Here is a 19,867-nt window from a genome sequence, read left to right on the forward strand (position 1 = left end):
AGCGTTTTTGACGTCAGTGGATCTTTGCTAAGACAAATAACGGCCATCAGAGGCTTCACAACAAGCTCCTAGAGGGACAGAGGAGGATTTTCCCTCCCGCCCCCGTCTCTCTCCATTTAAAAGCATTTGTTTGAGTGCTATCTGTTCCCGATGTGCTCACTGAAAGTCATTTGTTTAGCCTCTGAGGACCATCAGCAGGCCGGCCAGAGCTTCTCCTCTCCAAATGCATTTGTTCCCACTCCTGAGATACAGCTCGGCCTCCACAGAGAGCCGCGCTGCTGCTGCTAATGAGCGCAGGAATCCCATACAGACAGAAATCAAATCAAATAAAAGCTTTTAGTGTTTGCTTACATGTTGACCTAATCGTAGTTTATTAAATGTTGTTTTCCAAGACGTGAGCGGTGTTTCGCTACTGATGTCGATATTCTCCGAGTCAGTCTGACATTTTGAGTCTTTACTTGCCGAGAGTTTGATAGAACAGTGACATAACGGTTTGAAAGTATAAGTAGACCTCTATCGTTTGCATTACATATCAAGCAGGTGGTAGTTAGCTTAGCTTAGCTTAGCATAAAGACTGGAGACAGGGGGAAACTGCTAGCCTGGCTGTTTGTTTAATCTGTACAAAGGTTTTTTTCAGGGGTGTTGTGCCAGACGGTTTCTTGGACTTATGCCGGGCCAGATGTTTCCCCCTGCATCCAGTCTTTATGCTAAGCTAAGCTAAGCTAAGCTAAGCTACGATAACTATCTCCTGACTCTAGCTTCATCTTGAATGGATTCACATGAGAACAGTATCAATATTCTAATCTAAGTCTTAGTCAAGAACGGTTGACCGATTCTTAAACACACAATATGTCACTACTGCCTGAGTCGGGTTCAGATCCAGAACTTCTGGAGGAATAAACACCTGGATTCTCATCAGTTTCTGTTCTGATCCGGAGCCGTTTACCGACTACTTATTTATCTTCACTCCTGTTGATCAGCCTGACTGCAGCAGTAATGTCGGCTGCTGACTGGAGCTGGAGGGGAAATGGACTTTACTTCATCAACGTAACGTTACAGAGAGGAGACAGAGAACCAGAACCAGAACCAGAGTCTCTGCTGAGTGCTGACTTCACTCAGAGTTGACCTGAATTCAGAGGAGACACACAACCTCTGTCCTTTAGCAACGGTGATGTTTTAGTTTTATTCACGTTATGTTTCTTTCCACGCTCTCTGCCTGTTGCTATAACTTCTAAGACAGAGTCAATCAAACAGAAAGCGCTGTTACTCTTTCTTTGGTTCCAAATTTGTTGGAAACATTTGGGATCATCATAATAATAATGTAATTAAGATCAAATCGGTATTAGACATCTTTGAACAGCTACAAGATAACAATCAATTCAAGCTGTGTCGAGTTGTTTTTGGTAACATTCACATTCAGGAGCTGAATAAAACAAAAAAGAAAAGTAAACTCAATCTTTTAAATTATTTACATCAGATCTTTGATCACATCAACTAAAATACTGACAGAAATAACCAGAAAGTTGAAGGGAAACAGCTCGATGTGGGAACAGGCCAGCGAGGGGCCGATGGGAGTTAACTCAGAGGAAACTGAACGCGGGTGCAACTCCAGCTGTTTCTGTATTCTGTTTTCCCTTTACTGTCACCATTTCCCTCCACTGGATCAGCGCTCAACGTCTCCTGAGGTTACAGTCTCGGTTCTGCCGAGGTCTCACGGCGCCAACGAAACTGCGATCCAGATTTTACTGTGATAAGTTTCGGTTGGTTGACTCACTCGCTCGCTCATCTCAGATGTCAGAGCGGCCATGTATGCACAAATAACACATCTCTGCTCGCAAATGTTAGAGCCGAGCGTGGAGACTCAACAGTCATCTGTCTCTGTGGTGCGTTCAGGAGCAGCTGGGACAAAATCCTACTGATTCTTGCTTTAACTTTAATGACGTGAGCTTCAGTTAGCTTTGACCACAAATGTCCTTCAGAGGGAGACTTTTTACTCTGATACTCTGAGTACATTTCAGAGCCTGTACTCGATTACTTTACTGGAGTCAAACCAACAAAAGCTTCTCTTTATGAGCACCAGCGTGACCTTTGACCTATCGACTGAAATCCCCAGTGTTCATGCTCATGTAAAATCATATATGTCACTGTCTTCCATTTCTAGGAATGTTTGCATCCTCAACAACATCAGTGACGCAAATCCACATGTGTGCATGACTGATCCGAATGGACTGACCCCCTTTCCAGTAAAGTGTATTTTCATGCCGTCACATTCACACGCTGTATTTGCATACAAGCATAAAAGTGAGAAACAGAACGGTGACTCAGAAACAGCTTGCTGAATAATTACGATTTGTGTTCTCAGAAACGAACTCAAAGGACCTGAAGTGTGAGACTTACATTAAGTTATCGTGAATCATTTTTCTCGTTAGCGTCAACTCTATTTTCAGTTTGCACGAGCTCGACTGTGTGTCCAGGGTGTTGATAACTTCTGTTTTAAAATTAATTTGGGATCTCGGGGCTTCTGCAGGTTTAGATAATGCCAGAGGAGCTGCATGGAGGCACTTTATGTCTTCTGTTGGTTGTTTCTAACATTTTTAAATCAAGTCTCCAGCTGCTTCAGTTGTTTAGCAGAACGCCGCAACTCTGTTTTACTGTGAAGCTCCAGAAATGTTTTGTTGATTACGAAACTTCCCCCTGAAATTTCCATCCGCCTGGAGGGGAGGAGACGATGACTGGATCTCCATGTTTGCGTGAACTGTACCTTTAAAAGAACACAGCCCAGCCAGCAGCTCCAGATATGTTTTAAAGACACGTTTGGCTTTTGTCAGATCGCCAACAGTCACATGGTGTGTGTGCATGTGTGTGCTGAACAACAGGCCAGACGACATCGTCCGGGCTGGTCTTTGTCTGCAGCCGCCTGAGAGAGAGCAGCCGTTTAACTGTCGGCGTGACGTCATAACGGCGTGTCTGTAGGAGGAAGGAATACTTTCCTACAGCGTCACGGAGGAGGAGGAGGAGGAGGAGGAGCCCCTCGCTGTCAAAACAGGATGCAGGTCACACCGTATCACAGCAGAGCATCAGAGCTACACGCCCTCCGCTGCTTTCTGTTTGGGTTAAACAACATTCGGCTTGCTCAACATCTTTGGGGAAAGAGGCGCTCTGTGTAAACAAGCAGGTGTGACCGGACCGGAGGATGAACTACAACACACTCCTGGTTCAGCCCTCCTCCTCCTCCTCCTCCTCCTCCTCCTCCTCAGTCTGCTCTGTGCAACGTTTCTCTGCTGTTATCAGTCTTTTTCTACAGCCAACCAGCTCCTCTCCTCTCTGCATCTCATTGACCAGCTGGAGCTGCTTTCCTGTTCAGCTGCGATGTGATTCATCATGTCCGATCCACACACAGAACAAAATGATGGCCCTCCAACTTACTGATGTTCATCTTTCTTTCTCACTCTGGTGGAGAATACGAGATGCTCACAAGTGTGTAACGTCGACCTTTAAAACGGTTTGTTTTATAAGAATGAAGATTTCTTTGTGTGGCACAAAAAGGGGAATGAATACTACGGAAACAACTAAACATAAACCATCAACAGCCAAATATCTAATGTTTTACTGTTCCTGTCAAAAGATAAATCTGAGGGTTTGTGATGGTGGTGAACGTGAGAGGAAAGAAGAAAGAATACAAATGTAAGATACAGAAAATATTTCACTAATCTTTGTGCAAAATGTTGGGAAATGTTAAAAACCAACCAACAAATCAGACAAACAACAAACCGACCAACTAAACAAAACAACAAACCACTTCTGGGTGGAAGTAATTAATACCAAGTCTAAAAAAATAACTAATATGATCACTGAGAGGTCTGAGACAGACAGTAACAGCGAAAATGCATCATAGACTTATTTCTTTATATCTCGACAGCACGACCGATAACATCAGCCTGATCGATGCTGCGTCTTTAACATCTTTATCAGTTTGGCCCTTTAAATTCTGCGTGTCGATAAACATCCACAACACAACGTAGTTCAAACTGTCTCCACCTCCAGCAGCTCCAACACTTAAATGCATCATCACAAACCATCTATTCATGTCATATTTACTAACGTACCAGTTCATGGTATGTTAGTATGAGTTTTTTTCTCCTCTCCTCATTTCTAACTCGACACTCTGGCTCATTTCTGTCTGATCGTCCTCGTCTAACCGTCGCTCCTCTCGCCTCGCCGCCCCTCCCTGCTGCTCGCTGCATTACAGCCCAGTCGATACGCTCTTCAAGCGCATCCCGTTTCCATCACACGTACCGACATTACTCATCTTCAACCGATGAAAACAATGACTCAACTTGTAGGCGCATGCCAGGCATACCGCGTTAGTGCGGAAACACACTGTATGGTTTTGCAGGGCTTGTGGTAGCTTGTGTCATCCCGGACGTGTGTGTGTGTGTCTGTGTGTGTGTGTGTGAGTGCTTGAGGGTTACTGTACTGGTTTTTGCTGTTTTAGGCAGGTTTATGTGTTATTATAAGAAACCATCTGCTGATTATTTGCTCTGCTTCATGCATAAAAGGTCAGTCTGGTCGTCATGGAAGAAAACTGCTCAGCTTGGCTCGGAGTCTGAGAAAGTAAACCCCCGGAGGACGTCACCGGGGTCGGACTGGAGACGTCAAATATTGATGGGAAATTGTGTTATCAGCTCGGGGCAACGAGTTTGAAACACAGACAGGGAGGTGTGGAAGTGGGGGCGATCAGTTCAGAGACCTCTGGTCCATGAAGTCCCACTCAGACAATGTTACATGAAACTTTCTGGGATGATTTGTCAGGTCAAACATCAGCAGTTGATGGACGATGGCATCGACTATCAACTCAACTCTATTTTACAGCCTATAAAATATTACAGGATCTCTTTGTTTTTGTTCAATCAACCGTCCACAACCTGAAGACATTCAGTTTACTGTCAAATCGTCACGACTGAGAAGCTGGAAGAAGACGGTTGTGATATTCAAAGCGCTTTAATCCATTAGTAATAATGGCGTAAACACTTCATCTATAACAGAAATAAGCTCTGATTGTTTATTGCCACACATGAAACAAGTGTTTATGATTTAACCAGTTTGTCCAAACATGTTCAGACAACAGAACCCTGACTGAACAGTTTCAGGATGCGTCTGAAAACCCGGTTTGCTGGTCTGAAATGTAACACGCTGTACCTGTCGGACTCTGAAGGCCATCGCCCAAAAACACATCTGTGAGTCAGGACGCTGGAGGTTGGAGAAAGGCCCGCAGCTACAGTTGAACCAGGAGAACGAGATCATTTGCTTGTTGTTACAGATAGAGACGTCAGTCAGCGCAAAGGTGGAGCATGCAAAGAGAATGCAGAATAATCAACTGAAGCCAGGCAGGAGATCCCCCTCGTGGAGGGCAGGAAGTGAATGGTTTCAGGTCCCGTGACAACACAGGGGAGGGGAGGGGGTTTACAACGGGTTCACATTATGTGACACAGTCTGGTCTCCTGCTAAATTTGGCTAAACAAACACGTCGATGATTTCTCTTCAACGAGGACGAGATACTGAGAGCAGGAGGCAGGAGGGACGTGTTTAAAGTCAGGCTTGCGTTTTACTTCTGCACGTTTTCTTGAATACGTTTTCAGTTTTCAGGGTCTAAACCTCAGACCTCTGTTGGGGTCGTTCCCGCGGTTAAAATAAACTGACAACTGAGGGTTTCCACCTCTTTAACAACCACACACACACTGTTTATACACTATTATCAATGTATCTGTCCTTCTACATCCTTAAAGCTCCCATCAAACTACATAGTTACTGCGATGGCCTGTTTGATGGCAGTATGGAGGAGTTTAGAGTAAGAAAACAGGACTGCAAGCTGCACTGCTAACCATGCTAACAAGCTAACCGGAGCTATATTAGCAGCAGGTACTGGTCACTGGAAATAAATCTCCACAGCACTGTAACTGGCCTCCATCGTTAGTTAGTTAGCTAGTTAGTTAGCCTAGCTTGCTACAACAAGTTATTACTTATTCGTACTATTTTGAATTAGGCCGAGTTATTAGCAGCTCTAACAAACTCTGTGTTGTTTGTTCTGCATTATAGAAGAGATGGGAGCTAGTTAGCATTAGCTGGCTCGCTCTCATAGGTCCAGTCGTGGCGACGACATGCTAATACATTTTTATTTCACTTGGATATTGGAAGCTAACGGCTCCCCTGAGCGTTACAGACAGAGTTTAAAGTGAGTTTCAACTCATTGTTAGCCACAATTTAACTGCTTTATTATCACAGTGTTGTTTTCGTGGAGCTTTTAGCAGCTAAAGTTCCAGATATATTCCCTTCAGTGAGCAGAGGGTGAATACTGGACTTAACTTTCATCAGGAGGAAACAAAAACAACTCTGGATGAGGGATCATTTTGTTCTGTAGATGCTGGATGTGTAAATCAGCAACTCAGTGCTAACAGGTCCATATAATAGTAGTCATTCGTTATAAGAAAGCAGCTTTTTCAGGCTTGAATTTCTTCTTTTTTTGTTAATTTCTGTTCGACTTCAAACACTGTGATGTTTCTGTAGTCTGAGCAGAGCAGAGCAGAGCAGAGCAGAGGAGGACCATCAGTCTTCATTAAACTTCCTCTGGCTGTGAGCGGAGGTAACAGCCTCTGATGGATGACACCTTTAAGTTCCCATTAAAAGGTAAGCATTGCTCATAAGCAGCTTCTGATTTACAGTCAGGCTGGGAGCGCCGAGCCGCCTGCTCCACGAAGACAAAAGCTCGAGCTTCTCATCCAGCCGGCACCTCTCGACGCAGACCCTCAGGAAACGCTATTATTTTCATCTCCAGCCTTTTATTCATGAGATTCAAAAAGATCAAGAACGGGCAGTTCGGCTGGGTTGACCTCAGAAAATCCTGAGCGGTGCTAATATGTATGAAAGGCTCGAAGCGATTCACCTGTTATTAACTAAAGTGGTCTGTTTGCAGAGCTGCGGAGGGCTGAAGGGCGCTCCTCCCCGGAGACCACCCCGTGAGGTTCAGGGTTCCCACGAGGCGAGCACAGCGGCAGGCTGTGACGTGCTGAGACACAGTGTGGCTGAAGAAAACTCCCCAGACACAACCAACAGAGTGTCTCGTGTCAAACTCAGAGGCAATTAATCGATTAGTCGGTCTATAAAAAAACAGTCAGCGTCTTCTCTGGATTTATTCATCATTTATGTATTTATTTCAAGCGACAAGCTCAAAAGGTTATTGATCGTTTTTCTTATGTTCTCTCTTTGTTGCTGCTCGGGATGCTTTACCAACCCAACATGTGTCTATTTGACGTCCTGGGAATGAGACTCAACAATCAACTGTCTTTGTGGTGCATTCAGGAACAGCTGGGACAAATCCTACTGATTCTACCTTTAACTTTAATAGTCTTTGAATTCTATTAATATGACGTGAGCTTCAGTTAGCTTTGACCACAAATGTCCTTCAGAGGGAGACTTTTTACTCTGATACTCTGAGTACATGTCAGAGCCTGTACTCTATTACTTTAACTGGAGTAAAGAAGCTGTACTCTATTAGTTTTACTGGAGTAAAGTAGCTGTACTCTATTACTCTACTGGAGTAAAGAAGCTGTACTCTATTAGTTTTACTGGAGTAAAGAAGCTGTACTATATTATTTTTACTGGAGTAAAGAAGCTGTACTCTATTATTTTTACTGGAGTAAAGAAGCTGTACTCTATTACTATACTGGAGTAAAGAAGCTGTACTCTATTACTTTACTGGAGTAAAGAAGCTGTACTCTATTATTTTTACTGGAGTAAAGAAGCTGTACTATATTACTATACTGGAGTAAAGAAGCTGTACTCTATTATTTTTACTGGAGTAAAGAAGCTGTACTTTATTAGTTTTACTGGAGTAAAGAAGCTGTACTCTATTACATTACTGGAGTAAAGAAGCTGTACTCTATTACTTTTGTTGAGTCAGTACTTCTACTTTTCCACAAACCTCTGATGAAAATATTCTTGACTTTCATTCTTTCGTTCAGTAAATAGGACGAACCTTAGATACGACTTAGCAGCGGGAGACAAACTAGTCCATTCAGCTCAGCTATCAGTCAGAAAGCTAAAGTTATGCTAACAAGATTCAAAGCTAATAATATCGGTACGGCTAACAAACGTAGTAAATGTACGTATAACAACAAGGCTAGCTAGCCGCCATGTCACTGTCCGTAAATCAATATAAGATCACCCCCAAAACATCATGTCGTGCTTTAGGAAACTGGAATTAAAGAAGAAAATAAACAGCAGATTAATCAAACATGGAAACTACAGTTGCAGCCCAACGTGTTTCTACACCAGTCGCTTAAACCAGCTCCAGCATCGTGTGGGTGTACCAGAAGAAGTAAACGGTAAATAAGACGAGAATATAACCAGATATATCGAGCCGATTTGGGGGGCAGACGGAGGTAAGACTCCCCCTCCTCCACCCACCTCTCTGCTCCGCCGCCTCTCCTCTCCCTCCAGTTGAAGGTTAATGATGAAGGACTACGGCAGAGGAATACCGATCAGGGAGACGTGGATGGATGTGGAAAGAGTGCTAAACCGGTCTGCGGCGAGAGATTAAGAGCAAAAGTCAACTACAGACCGACCAACGCGTTTCCTGTTGTCAGCAAACGCAAAAATAAAAGACAAAAACCATCAATAAGACGATCAAACTGAGAGATATCACCATCATATATCTGATATCCTTCATTACATTGACACCACACACACACTCACTAGACCACCAAATGTGTATTCATCCGCTGCTGAAAATAGTCCCCGCACAAATGAAGTATTTCCTCCTGTTTTGGTGACGTTTGATAAAAAACTACAGTGACCAGCCTTTTGAGGAAATTACTGAGATACTTTTAGAGTGAAATTTTATATTTGTGAGCTGTTTGTAAAGAATTTAAAGGAGGAACCAACGAGCTACTGAGTCAGAAGGTCCTTAACCGGGAGAATATAGCCCAACAGGAGCCTTGTGTTTTCAAAGACTTATTCGTTGTGTCAAACTACATAAGCAAATTAAAAGTGTGTGTGTTCATCTGGGTGTGGGTTTGTGTGGAAAACTCCAAGCAACATTCCTGGTGGTGTTTGACACTGACCTGGAAAATACCTGGGCAGAACTCCAAGACTTCAACCAGCACCAACAGAAAAACTAAGTCCGACTCGGCTGCAGCACATTAACATGCACTGCCTCCTAATTTTTTACACAAGTACGGTCACTGCTGTGTGAGTTTCGCCGACGGCCGACCTCTGAAGTCCAGCCGAGCGTTCGCTTCAAAGCGTGCGGCCGATGTAGCTCCAATAAAAATCGATCTTGCAGAGCTGAAGCATACTGAGGTTGCTATGCATACACCATTAATGCTGATCAACAACCGACAAGGCTGAGCATGTTTATGTGTGTGTGTGTGTGTGTGTGTGTGTCCTCCCTCAGCATACTTACAAAGCTTTGCATCATTCAATATGTGAGCGCCGATTCATTGATTCTTCATAAAATTGCAGATGAGAGAGCGAGCCGGCAGTAATCAGTGTGTACAAGAGGCCCGAGGCTTCATGAACACAACACCAGTGTGTGTGTGTGTGTGTGTGTGTGTGTGTGTGTGTGTGTGTGTGTGTGTGTGTGTGTGTGTTCACTGCTAACACTAATTGTGCTTTAATATGCTTTGCTCAAGTTTAATTTAATACAGAATGCTGAGTTTAGCAGTTATGTGCATGAAAATGTGATGCATCACACTATCAGAGGTTCGGTTAAAAGCAGCCGCGATCGATATTTTTATTATACGTGACGAAGTGAAAGAGGTCGCTCGATGAACCTGCTGAGAAATCATCAGCTCCATCTGCAGCTCCCCTCGTCTTCCTGGAGCTTTACATCGAGTTTCAGCTCCACACTTTTAGAGAAAAGGCTGATAAATCCTCTCGGTACACGACAGCAAACACACGCTGCTGCGACTCCAACAGATCAGACGCAGAACGAAGCTGCTCTGTACTTTCTGTATATGTGGCGGACCCTGCCACCTTTCTAGCTTCAAACTGTTTTCTGGGACCTTATTTTTCCCTGACAGATTATTTAATCACTTCACATCTTTCTGAGTTCTAAATATTGTAAATATTAATATTATGAGTTTGGATTTCTTCCCCTAAACGACAAAATGCCCTTTAAAAATCCAATAATATCATATTTAATAATATTCTACACATATTTTACTGCTGAACAAGAACTTTTACTTCTGATGCTTTGACTACATGTTGTTGACAACACGTCTGCACTTTTACTGAAGTAACATTTGTAATAGATTACTCTCAGATGGTATATTGTAATTCTTCCATGATTGCAGATAGAATGTAATGGTGACAGCAGAGGGAGTAACACCGACTCCTCACTCGATGATCGTCACAGTCATTTCCCGGGCAGAGCCGGCGAAGATTTGGCTGCGCTCGGTCTCAGAGAGACCTGGTGATATTTCACTGTGTGGTGACGGTATGTCGCGCTGCCAGCAGAACCAAACCCAACGTCTGAGCACAGAAACAGGCCAGACTGAGACTTAAATGTCACATGATGAAATGTGAGGAAAACCATCCGCAGACTGCAGTGACAGCAGACCGTCGCTGCCCGTCAGCCCAGTGACAGACCGGCAGCAACGAGACGCAAATTCTGCACTTCAGTGTACAAAATGACAGAAATGTTGAATTGAACTCAGTAAACTTGAGTTTAAACACAAACTCACCAACAACTCAAACAGAAAAGACTTGTAAATGTGTCTGTTAATGTTTGAAACAGGAGGATTTTTACATTTCCAAAATTAAAAAGGCAAAATTGAGACAGTTTTTCAGGTTGAAACAAAAGGATTTGACACTATTATTCTTTCTTTAACTGATATTTTGGAGAGCTAATCATGTTCTTAGTTTTGGAACAGCTACACTTCCCATATTCTGGCAGTTACGTCAACAGGAAGTAAAGTGTTGCTAGAGATTCAGTGAGTTAACTGTCGGTTCTTCCAAATCACTTAACAAGGAAGTGAAACCCTCCGTTTGTTTGCATTTTGATAGCAGCGATGAAGGCCGACTGTTGCACCGCCTCTCAATGAGCTGCACCTGAACGCACCGCGAAGACTTCTGACGGCCAATGATTCCTCTCGATGCCAGCAGGTGGCGCTAGTCTTTGTCCGCTATTTTAAAAAATAGGGGGACCCAAAAGACTCTGGACTGTTGATTCCAATCGAAAATATATTGGATACAAAATCGCAGGTGTCATTCTTAAAGAATAAGAAGCCAAATAAGGGGAAATTTCGCTAAATTGGCAAAATCGTGGACACGACAGGCTCATGTTTCTCTCACCGTCGTCACTGATTTTAGCTGCTCAGTCGTCCGAAAAGCCGCTTAAGGAGGGTCGACGAGTACTAGGGCCAAAAACTAGGACCACCGACACTCATCAATGGTTCTGACATCAGCTGACCGTCGGCCTGGTGTGTCAGGGTGCTTTTAAATATGCCGAATCATCCATAAGTAGCTCCCGTCTGCTTTGTATCCATGAATGTACCGATAACTATCACTGATTAATTCACCCTGAAGATAAACTTTAAATTGTGACATTTCTAAAGCAGGATCTGCAGGTATGAGACCATCGTTTTTTCTATGATTTCGAAGATGATTGTTGATGCCGTGTGTCGCCGTCACCGATGTTGAATAAACCACTGATGAGCTGAGAAGATCTATGGAGCAAATCCCTAAAAGTTCTAGGTTTTGGTTTCTCAAATGCAAAATGTTTGGATGATTTCTCAGTCGCAACTCAACCATCACTGGGTTTCAGACTGTTGGTTGAACAAAAAAAGATATAATTAAGCTTTTGCATTACTGTGAAGAAAGTGTTTGTTATTTCTGACACTTAATAGACCAAATTAACCAGGAGTGATCTACATCTTCCCATCAAGAACTGCATATTAACAGCAGCCGTGTTTTAATGACCTCTAATCTAACGAGGCTGGAGATAGAAAAGCGTCTGAGGTGAGTGACGGCTGTAACTTCTCCTGCAGCTAATAACCGTCTGACGCAGGTGACAAACACATTACAGCGCGTGTTTTCCCAACATATATAGACACTGTGTATTTCCTCCCTCCGGTCAACATACATGTTTCATCTTAAAGTTGTTTTGATGAAGCGAGGGCAGATAACCGCGCAGATAAACACCGCAGTCTGTAGTTAAACGTGTCACTGCAGCCTTTACTTCAGCTCGGACCGACACCTCAACGCTGTTTAGACCGTCGGTGTCCGAGACGCAGCAGGTCATCGCAGCCTCGCATCAACTCCTGAAGTGTTTTTTGGGATTGCATGGAAAAGCAGTTAGGCTTCGACCACGATTCTGGAATTTATGTCTTAACCAGAACAAATTGTGTGACGATATGCTGATATTGTTGATGACGTGATATAAAAAAGTTAAGTATTGTGTAAATAAAACAAACACCTCTTACATCAGTTCCATTTCTTTCCATTCTTGCTTCATAACACAGAAAATTTTATCATGGCGTGAGATTATTCGCTCCACCTCCCTCTCTGAGTGTCATTCAAGTATTTAAAGACACAAAAGACACAATAAACAACAAGTTAAACATGAATTTAACCGAGCTTTTACACATTTCTATAGATATCACAATGATATCATTATAAAGGGATGGATTGATTAATTATTGGAGCTGATATTCAGTGGTTACAATGACCATCCAAATTAATATCAGTCCCAAATATCGTTTTCTGTCTCCTGGACTTAATAATAATAATAATAATAATAATCAGAGTATCGACCCGTGAGCGTCATTGTGAATTCTTGAGGCCACGATAAACATAAAGTGAAACTCCAGTTAGAACAATCAGGAACAATCAGGAAGTCCTGCTGGTTGCAAACTGAAACATCTCAACAACTACTTCATGGATTTCCTTTAAATTTTGTAAACATATTTACATTCAGGGCGTCTATCAGACGCTTTCGTCCAAAGCGACTTACAGTAATTTCATACATTCATACACTGATGGTGGTTGCTGCCATGCGAGGTGCCGACCAGCACATCAGGAGCAGTTCAGGTTCAGTATCTTGACATGTAGACCAGGGGAATCAAACCAGCGACCTTCCAATAACAAGTCTGACTCTACCCATGAGCCACAATAATAAATACAAACACACGAGGCGGGTGTGTGTTGTCATCGTCCCCAGAGGATGAATCCTAATGACTTTAGTGACCTAACGTGATTTAAGAAGACGTTATTTACAGCTGCTCAGCTAAAAGTCTGTCCGTCTGAAGTCAGGGAGCGAGTTCAGCCACGAGTCGAGGCTGTAAATAACCTGTTTTCAAATCAAACTGGGATCTCGGGACTTCCAGAAACTGGGATTACACCGGATGAGCCGTCTGGAGCCATTTTATGTTGCTTCTCGTCGTCCACAAAACATTTCTGGAGCTTCAGATCAAAACAGAGTTGCAGCGTTCTGCTAAACAACTGAAGTAGATATTGGTATTAAACCGCCGGCAGCCCTGAGTGCACCTGAAGCAGCAGCACACTTCACTTATTTCTCCGGTGCTGGTCGTCCACCTCGCAGCTCAATAACTTCACCCGCAGACATGATATTGGCTACAACAGGGGGGATGAAGCAGCCCTCCGGTCTGAACCGGAGGAGCTGCAGTGTTTGCTCTTGTAAGAAAAGAAGAACAAAAAAAATGGCGTCCTTTATCTTTGCGCTGATTAACAGTGAGGGTTTGTTGTGGAGTGCGAGGGTCCACAGCTCATGTGTGCCAATTCATTTCCTCAAGGTCTGCAGTGAGAAACCCTCCCTCCTCTGGTGCAGCCCACACATGGGGAGATTACATCTTTTATTTATCACTTCTTGGCTCTATTTTTCCAGCAAATTCCAGGCCGGGGTGCAATCAGCCAAGAGAGAAACCCTCCCTCTGTGTGTGTGTGTGTGTGTGTGTGTGTGTGTGTGTGTGTGTGTGTGTGTGTGTGTGTGCACTACTGTTATTCCTCTTTGTAAGCATGCAGATCGAGCCCCCTCGCTCTCCCAGATTCTGTTTCTCCCCTGCAGAAACATTTCCCAATATCTGGGAATATATAGGCCTCATGTTTTGGCTGTGTGTGTGTGTGTGTGTGTGTGTGTGTGTGTGTGTGTGTGTGTGTGTGTGTGTGTATTCCCCCTGTGGCCCTTCACAAAGCCCACATGAGCCTCCTGCATTTAGAGGTTGTGGGGGGGTTGGGGAAGAGGGACGGGTCATGCAGAAACTGTTCAGATTGCATTACAATTCAAATTAACCATGCAGAGTAATGGGATTACAGCCCTCAGCGAATCCCTGAGAAGGTGTCCCGAGTCTGCGCAGCTCACAGGTGACAGACGCTCCGGGCTGGCCGCGATAAAGCCCAGCAAACTGAATTAAAGTGAGCTATCTCTCCTTCGACTCGGCTTCCCAGAGAGCTCTCGGGTCGTCTCTTCTCTCTCCGGTCGCGCATGAACACAAAGACACAAACCTGAACCAATTGGCTGCAGACTGGTGTGAATCACGGCCCGTTTAAAAAGAATCGCTGTGCTCAATACGCTTCCTCCTTCCAAATCTCTTCTACTTAACAGGGGAGTGAAAAGACGCTTTTGTTTGCCTTCCTTTAAGGAGGCGACGGGAAGCTTGAAAAGACACAAATGAACATGAAAATAGGAACAAAGTGCCAAACTCACAATGGGAATGCCGGGCATTTGATACGTGCTGCTGCTGCTGCTGGGTGATTAAAATCTCAAAGAGGTCTCTGAGCAGGACAGAGTGAGAAAATTACAACTAAATGACAAAAATAAACCCCACATATGTTACATCGACGTGTGTTGTCGGTGGAGAGAAGTCGTGGTTCTCCAGCAGCTGTCAGTCAGTTCAGCACATGTGTTCCTGTTTCTCCTTCCAGCAGGTTGTAAACAAGCCGACACACTGAGACGCTCGGCAGATATTCTCACACACACACACACACACAGACGACGAAACATCTAAATAACAACAATAATCTGAGGATGACAAAGACGCAACATGCTGCACAATCACGTCCAGCAACACCAACACCGCACAGAACAGCTCATTCAGATGAAATGTGCGTCGGTTGAGACCCAACCCAACACAGAACGCTTCCCGTATTACTCAATAACTTTTCATGTAATCATTTAGGAACTGATTCTATTACAAAAAATGTCGGGCTCAGTGTTTAAGTGCTGTCCTGGCAAGAATTTGTGGTTTTTAAAGAAGAAAAATGAGCTTTAATGCCTTTAAATGCTTTTTCAGATCAATTAATTTGATTCATGATCTGGATTTAGAACACGTGAAGCACTTCCAGGAGTTTTCTGATGCTGAACAAGCATCTTAAAGAGTTCTGAGAGAGAAATGTTCATGAGAAACTGAATAATCAATCTCTCTTTTGTTTTCACGACTGATTAAACAAACTGACCTTAAAGCAGACACGGTTTCATTCCTCTTTAAGTCACATCAGATCAATTCATTCCATTTATTCTGGAGGATTCAGACCTGTGAAGCTCCTTCAGCTGAACTCACATTAGTTAAAAAAAGGGTCACGCTCTGTCTGAAGTGACATCCAGCAGATTATAAATAACAAAAATAAGCTTTAACTGTTTTTCTAAGTCACATCTGATCAGTTAGTTTGATATATAATATAGATTAATGACACGTGAAGCTCTTCCAGGTGTTTTCTGATGTTATAAACCCAATTTTAAAAGACCTTTGTGTCACAAACTAACAGTCCGAACTCATGTTAGCCTAATTTATTAAAAAAGGGTCACAATGTAGTTTTAAAACTCAGAATTTTAGTATCTATAAGTGAATAAACACGCTGATCTCAGAGGAAAATAAAGTCCCAGAACACTGTGTGAAGCTAGAGAGGTGGCAGGGTCCGCCACATGTAAACAAAGTTGAACTGTATTAAATGAAAACAAAGAGAGTTTGAATAAAGATCTTTCTCTTCTGATGAACATTACTTCCTCAAAATTACCGAGAAATAAGGAAAAAGAGCTTTAAATGCTTTAAAGTCACATCTGATCAGTTAGTTTGATTTATAATATGGATTAAAGGACACGTGAAGCACTTCCAGGTGTTTTCTGATGTTATAAAACCATTTTAAATAGACTTTTGTGTCACATCCTGACAGTCTGAACTCACGTTACTCATATTTTTTCTGTATTTTGTGGAAGTTTCTCTGCTGCTGTGGAAATGTGGGAATCCTTCTTTGTTAACGCCACAGCTTGACTTTTTTTTCCTTCTTCTTTTAAACGCAATTAGTGGATTTGGGGCTCTTTGTGCGCCACATCTCACATTCAAACTGCCCCCCGAGCGGAGAGGATTTAAATGCCCCGGCAGTCACACATTCCCATTCATGCATCCGCAGATTTAAAGCCCCATTGTCGCCTGTGTGTCCGCCCGCTTCCCCCTTTGTCTGTCCGACCCTGTCACTTTATCTCCACCTATAATAAACTGCTCGTGTTGTTGTGTGATTCTGTGAATCTGGACCGAACCTGCCCCCTCAGCCCACCCGGTCCCGGTACATCAACTCACCGACTTGCAGGACGTTGTCCACGCAGCCGCTCTCCAGCAGAGCGATGCCCCAGCGGAAAGGCAGCCGCGTCTCGTCGCTGCTCTCCCCGCTACTTCCGATCTCCTCCCCGCCGGTGTTGAACGACGAGTACATGCAGATCTCCCGCTCGCTCCTCGGGAAAGACCAGTAAACGATCCGCCGCTGAACGGGCTCCGGGATCCGCTCGAAACGCTCCTCCACCCGCTGGAACGGCCACTTCTCCGCGACTTTCCTCGCCGCGATGTCCAGCAGGGACTCCGGGTTCTGGGTTTTGCTCGCGTCGCTGGACGCCGAGCCGCCGCCGCCGCACGGAGCCCCCGCGGCCCGCTGGCCTTGCCGACACGTCGAGCTGTATCCCGGTCTACAGCAGAGCCGCTTGGCCGGGGGCTGCTGTACGCGCTCCGCCATGATAGCTCCGCTTTTAACGGCGACGGAGGAAGTCAACGCTCCACATGAACCGGGACGGGAAGGAGAAGGTTCGCACGGCTCCGACTGCTGGCCGTGCTTTATGGAAACATGGGGGCAGGGCTTCTCCGGGCCTGTCAAACCCCTTTGTTGACAAATGGAGGGAAGGCGGGGTCTGTCCGGCTAGCTCCGCTACATAACGACCGGAGGGCGGAATTCCCGCACGGCCGCTAATCCTTTGTGAGGCCGCAGAGAAAGGCTCGGAGGAAGGGGGTCGTCGGAGGAACCACCATGTCCCCTTTCCGAGGTGTTCCAGGGGGCAGAGAGAGGCTTTGTCTCCCCGCTGGCGGAGCAGAAAAGCCGGACTTGAATATGGGCGGTGATCGGCCTGTCAACACCGGAGCCTCGTGGTTTGGGGGGAGGGGGCAGTGAACGCAGCACCGCCCTGTGTGACGTTTAAAGGTCCGCTGGAATGTGGTGCGTTTAAAGACAACACAACTTATTGTGAGACATAAAAGCAGGGTCACTCTGCACTCCTCCACTGTGACGTCTCAGAACATAAACTTTAATATTTATGATGTTAATGAGGTAGTAATGATAATGATAGTGAATAAACAAGCTGTAAATAAAGTCCCACAACACTGTTCGAAGCCAGAAAGGTGGCAGGGTCCGCCACATATAGACAAAGCAAAACTGTATGAAATGTTGTTCATTCAGTCATGAAAACAAAGAGAGTTTGAATTAAGATCTATAAAATTGTAAAAGTGACATCTAGCAGATTATAAATAAGATAAATTAGCTGTAAATGTTTTTTTCTAAGTCACATCTGATCACTTAGTTTGAAATATAATATGGATTAAAGGACACGTGAAACACTTCCAGGTGTTTTCTGATGTTATAAAACCAAATAAGACTTTTGTGTCACAACCTGGCAGTCTGAACTCACATTACTCATATTCTAAGTAAGTAAAACTATATGAAATGTTGTTTATTCAGTTTGATTAGTCATTAGGACAAAGAGAGTTTGTTTGTTTACTTTATTTTTTAGTGATTACTTCCCCAAAACTCCATTGTGCACCTTTAAAGTCAGTTTGTTTATTCAGTTAATTCATGTAGATGAAGAGTGTTTGAATATTTACTTTGGTTAGGCGGAAAAAATAAAAATCAGTGAAGATTTATTTCTCTTCTCATTAACATTTCTTCCTTAAAACTACAGAGTGCTCCTTTAATACTGATTTTAAACCCTCAAACTGTCTAAAGTTTCATCTCCCAGATTATAGAAAAGAAAAATAAGCCTTAAATGATTTTGTATGTCACATCTGATCAGTTTGATATATAATATGGATTAAAGATACGTGAAGCACTTCCAGGTGTTTTCTGATGTTATAAAACCATCTTTAACAGACTGCTCCTTTAATACTGATGTCTCAACGTCAGAGCTCATGTAAAATACTTTATATACAGCGACCCAGTCCACAGAAGTCCAGCGGTTCTGAAAGGGTCATCACACAAATCTGAGAGGGTCCGTCAGATGAGAGGAGAGAAGAAAACAAAGTTCTGATACACATTTGTCTTTTTTTATGCAAGTAAACTACAAACACCTCACAGATGTACTTCAGTAAAGAACTTGTGTGAATGAATTTAGTTCTGTAGCCTCAAAAAAAAGACTTGTGATTGTTTCTCTGAGCCGGATTACTTCTACCTGAGCGTTGTGACCTCGGGCCGACAGGACAGAGTTCACTGTGATAATGGTTCTGCTGTTTTTTCGCCTTCAGGCCAAACTGCTGGATGTCTGTTTCATCAGCTGGATTATTGCTCTCACCTGAAGTCTCAGGTGGAGACTCGTCTGGATCACAACAATGGTTCACTGTGAAAACATCTTGCACAGTTGTTTCTGGTTGAACTGTCGGCTGAGACAAAGCACTCGTTCTCTTTATCTCTGACGGGTAATTAACGATATTTATTATGTTGAACATTATGTTGAACCAACAGCCTTTATTTAGAGTCGTTTTTGTCCTTTTCCACCATCACATGAGGGAAAGTATCCGTCTTTAGCTGCTCCACCTGCTCGAACTCTAACTGTGTCTCGGCAGGTGGTTTTTTTAAAGCTACCTGCTGCTGGAAACCAGGTTGAGACCGAACTTTTCCGGCAAATGAGGCTAAAGTGGCTAAAAAGTAGAGCTGCAGAGCTGGGTGATGATTCTCTGTGGGTTCCTTCACATTACACAGAGTTGTTTAATTTAGTGTTAATATGAGAAATATTGATTAATGGAGCTCCAAGAAGAAGAAGAAGGGGCTAATCTGGTCTCACTGGTGTTTCACAGCCCGAGGGGAAGCTAAATTGAAAAATGTGACGTCGACAGTTAAAACCGAAATGCATGTCGGGCGGTGAATGTGGATGTGGATGTGAGTAAGATGGACCGGGCCTCAACACCACACAGTTCCTCATGTCAATGAAAGTAACTAAGTACATTTACTTCCTGGGATACAGAGCATAGTGAACCCAAAGATGCTGCACATTCAGGTGACTTTTTTGGTTTACTTCATGGTTACGCAGCTCATTAAAATGGAATTCCCTTCACATTTTGGTAGCAGCAACCGGCCGACGTCGGACGTTGCCGTAGAATCGACCACCTGACTGACGCCACCATCATGGTTAAACCGTGAAAAGACAGCAGCAGTGTGGTTCAATAAACGAGGTGTCGTCTCAGAGAGGGAAAATATAAGCACCTCATTAACATAATGAGCATCTGAAATTGAAATGTACCACAGCGAAAAAAGAGAGATGCCTGAGATATGAATAAAACCTCAGTTGTCAGATGGCGTCTTATTTAAGTCAGTGTGTCACATGCCG

At 43.7% G+C, this 19,867-nt stretch overlaps 1 protein-coding gene across 1 annotated transcript in view; it reads right to left on the reverse strand.

Annotated features, from left to right (window-relative positions):
* The window catches only part of LOC115592211 (zinc finger SWIM domain-containing protein 6-like), a 41,373-nt gene extending 23,779 nt beyond the window's left edge, over positions 1-17,594 (reverse strand). Inside the window, exon 1 of the mRNA XM_030434768.1 lies at positions 16,590-17,594. Within this exon, the coding sequence (XP_030290628.1) occupies positions 16,590-17,016 (427 nt within the window). The 5' untranslated portion in view covers positions 17,017-17,594. The remainder of the gene's footprint in view (positions 1-16,589) is intronic.
* Positions 17,595-19,867: the final 2,273 nt, after the last annotated feature.

This window comes from Sparus aurata, chromosome 12, assembly GCF_900880675.1.
Source record: "Sparus aurata chromosome 12, fSpaAur1.1, whole genome shotgun sequence".
In the NCBI taxonomy this organism is placed as follows: Eukaryota; Metazoa; Chordata; class Actinopteri; order Spariformes; family Sparidae; genus Sparus; species Sparus aurata.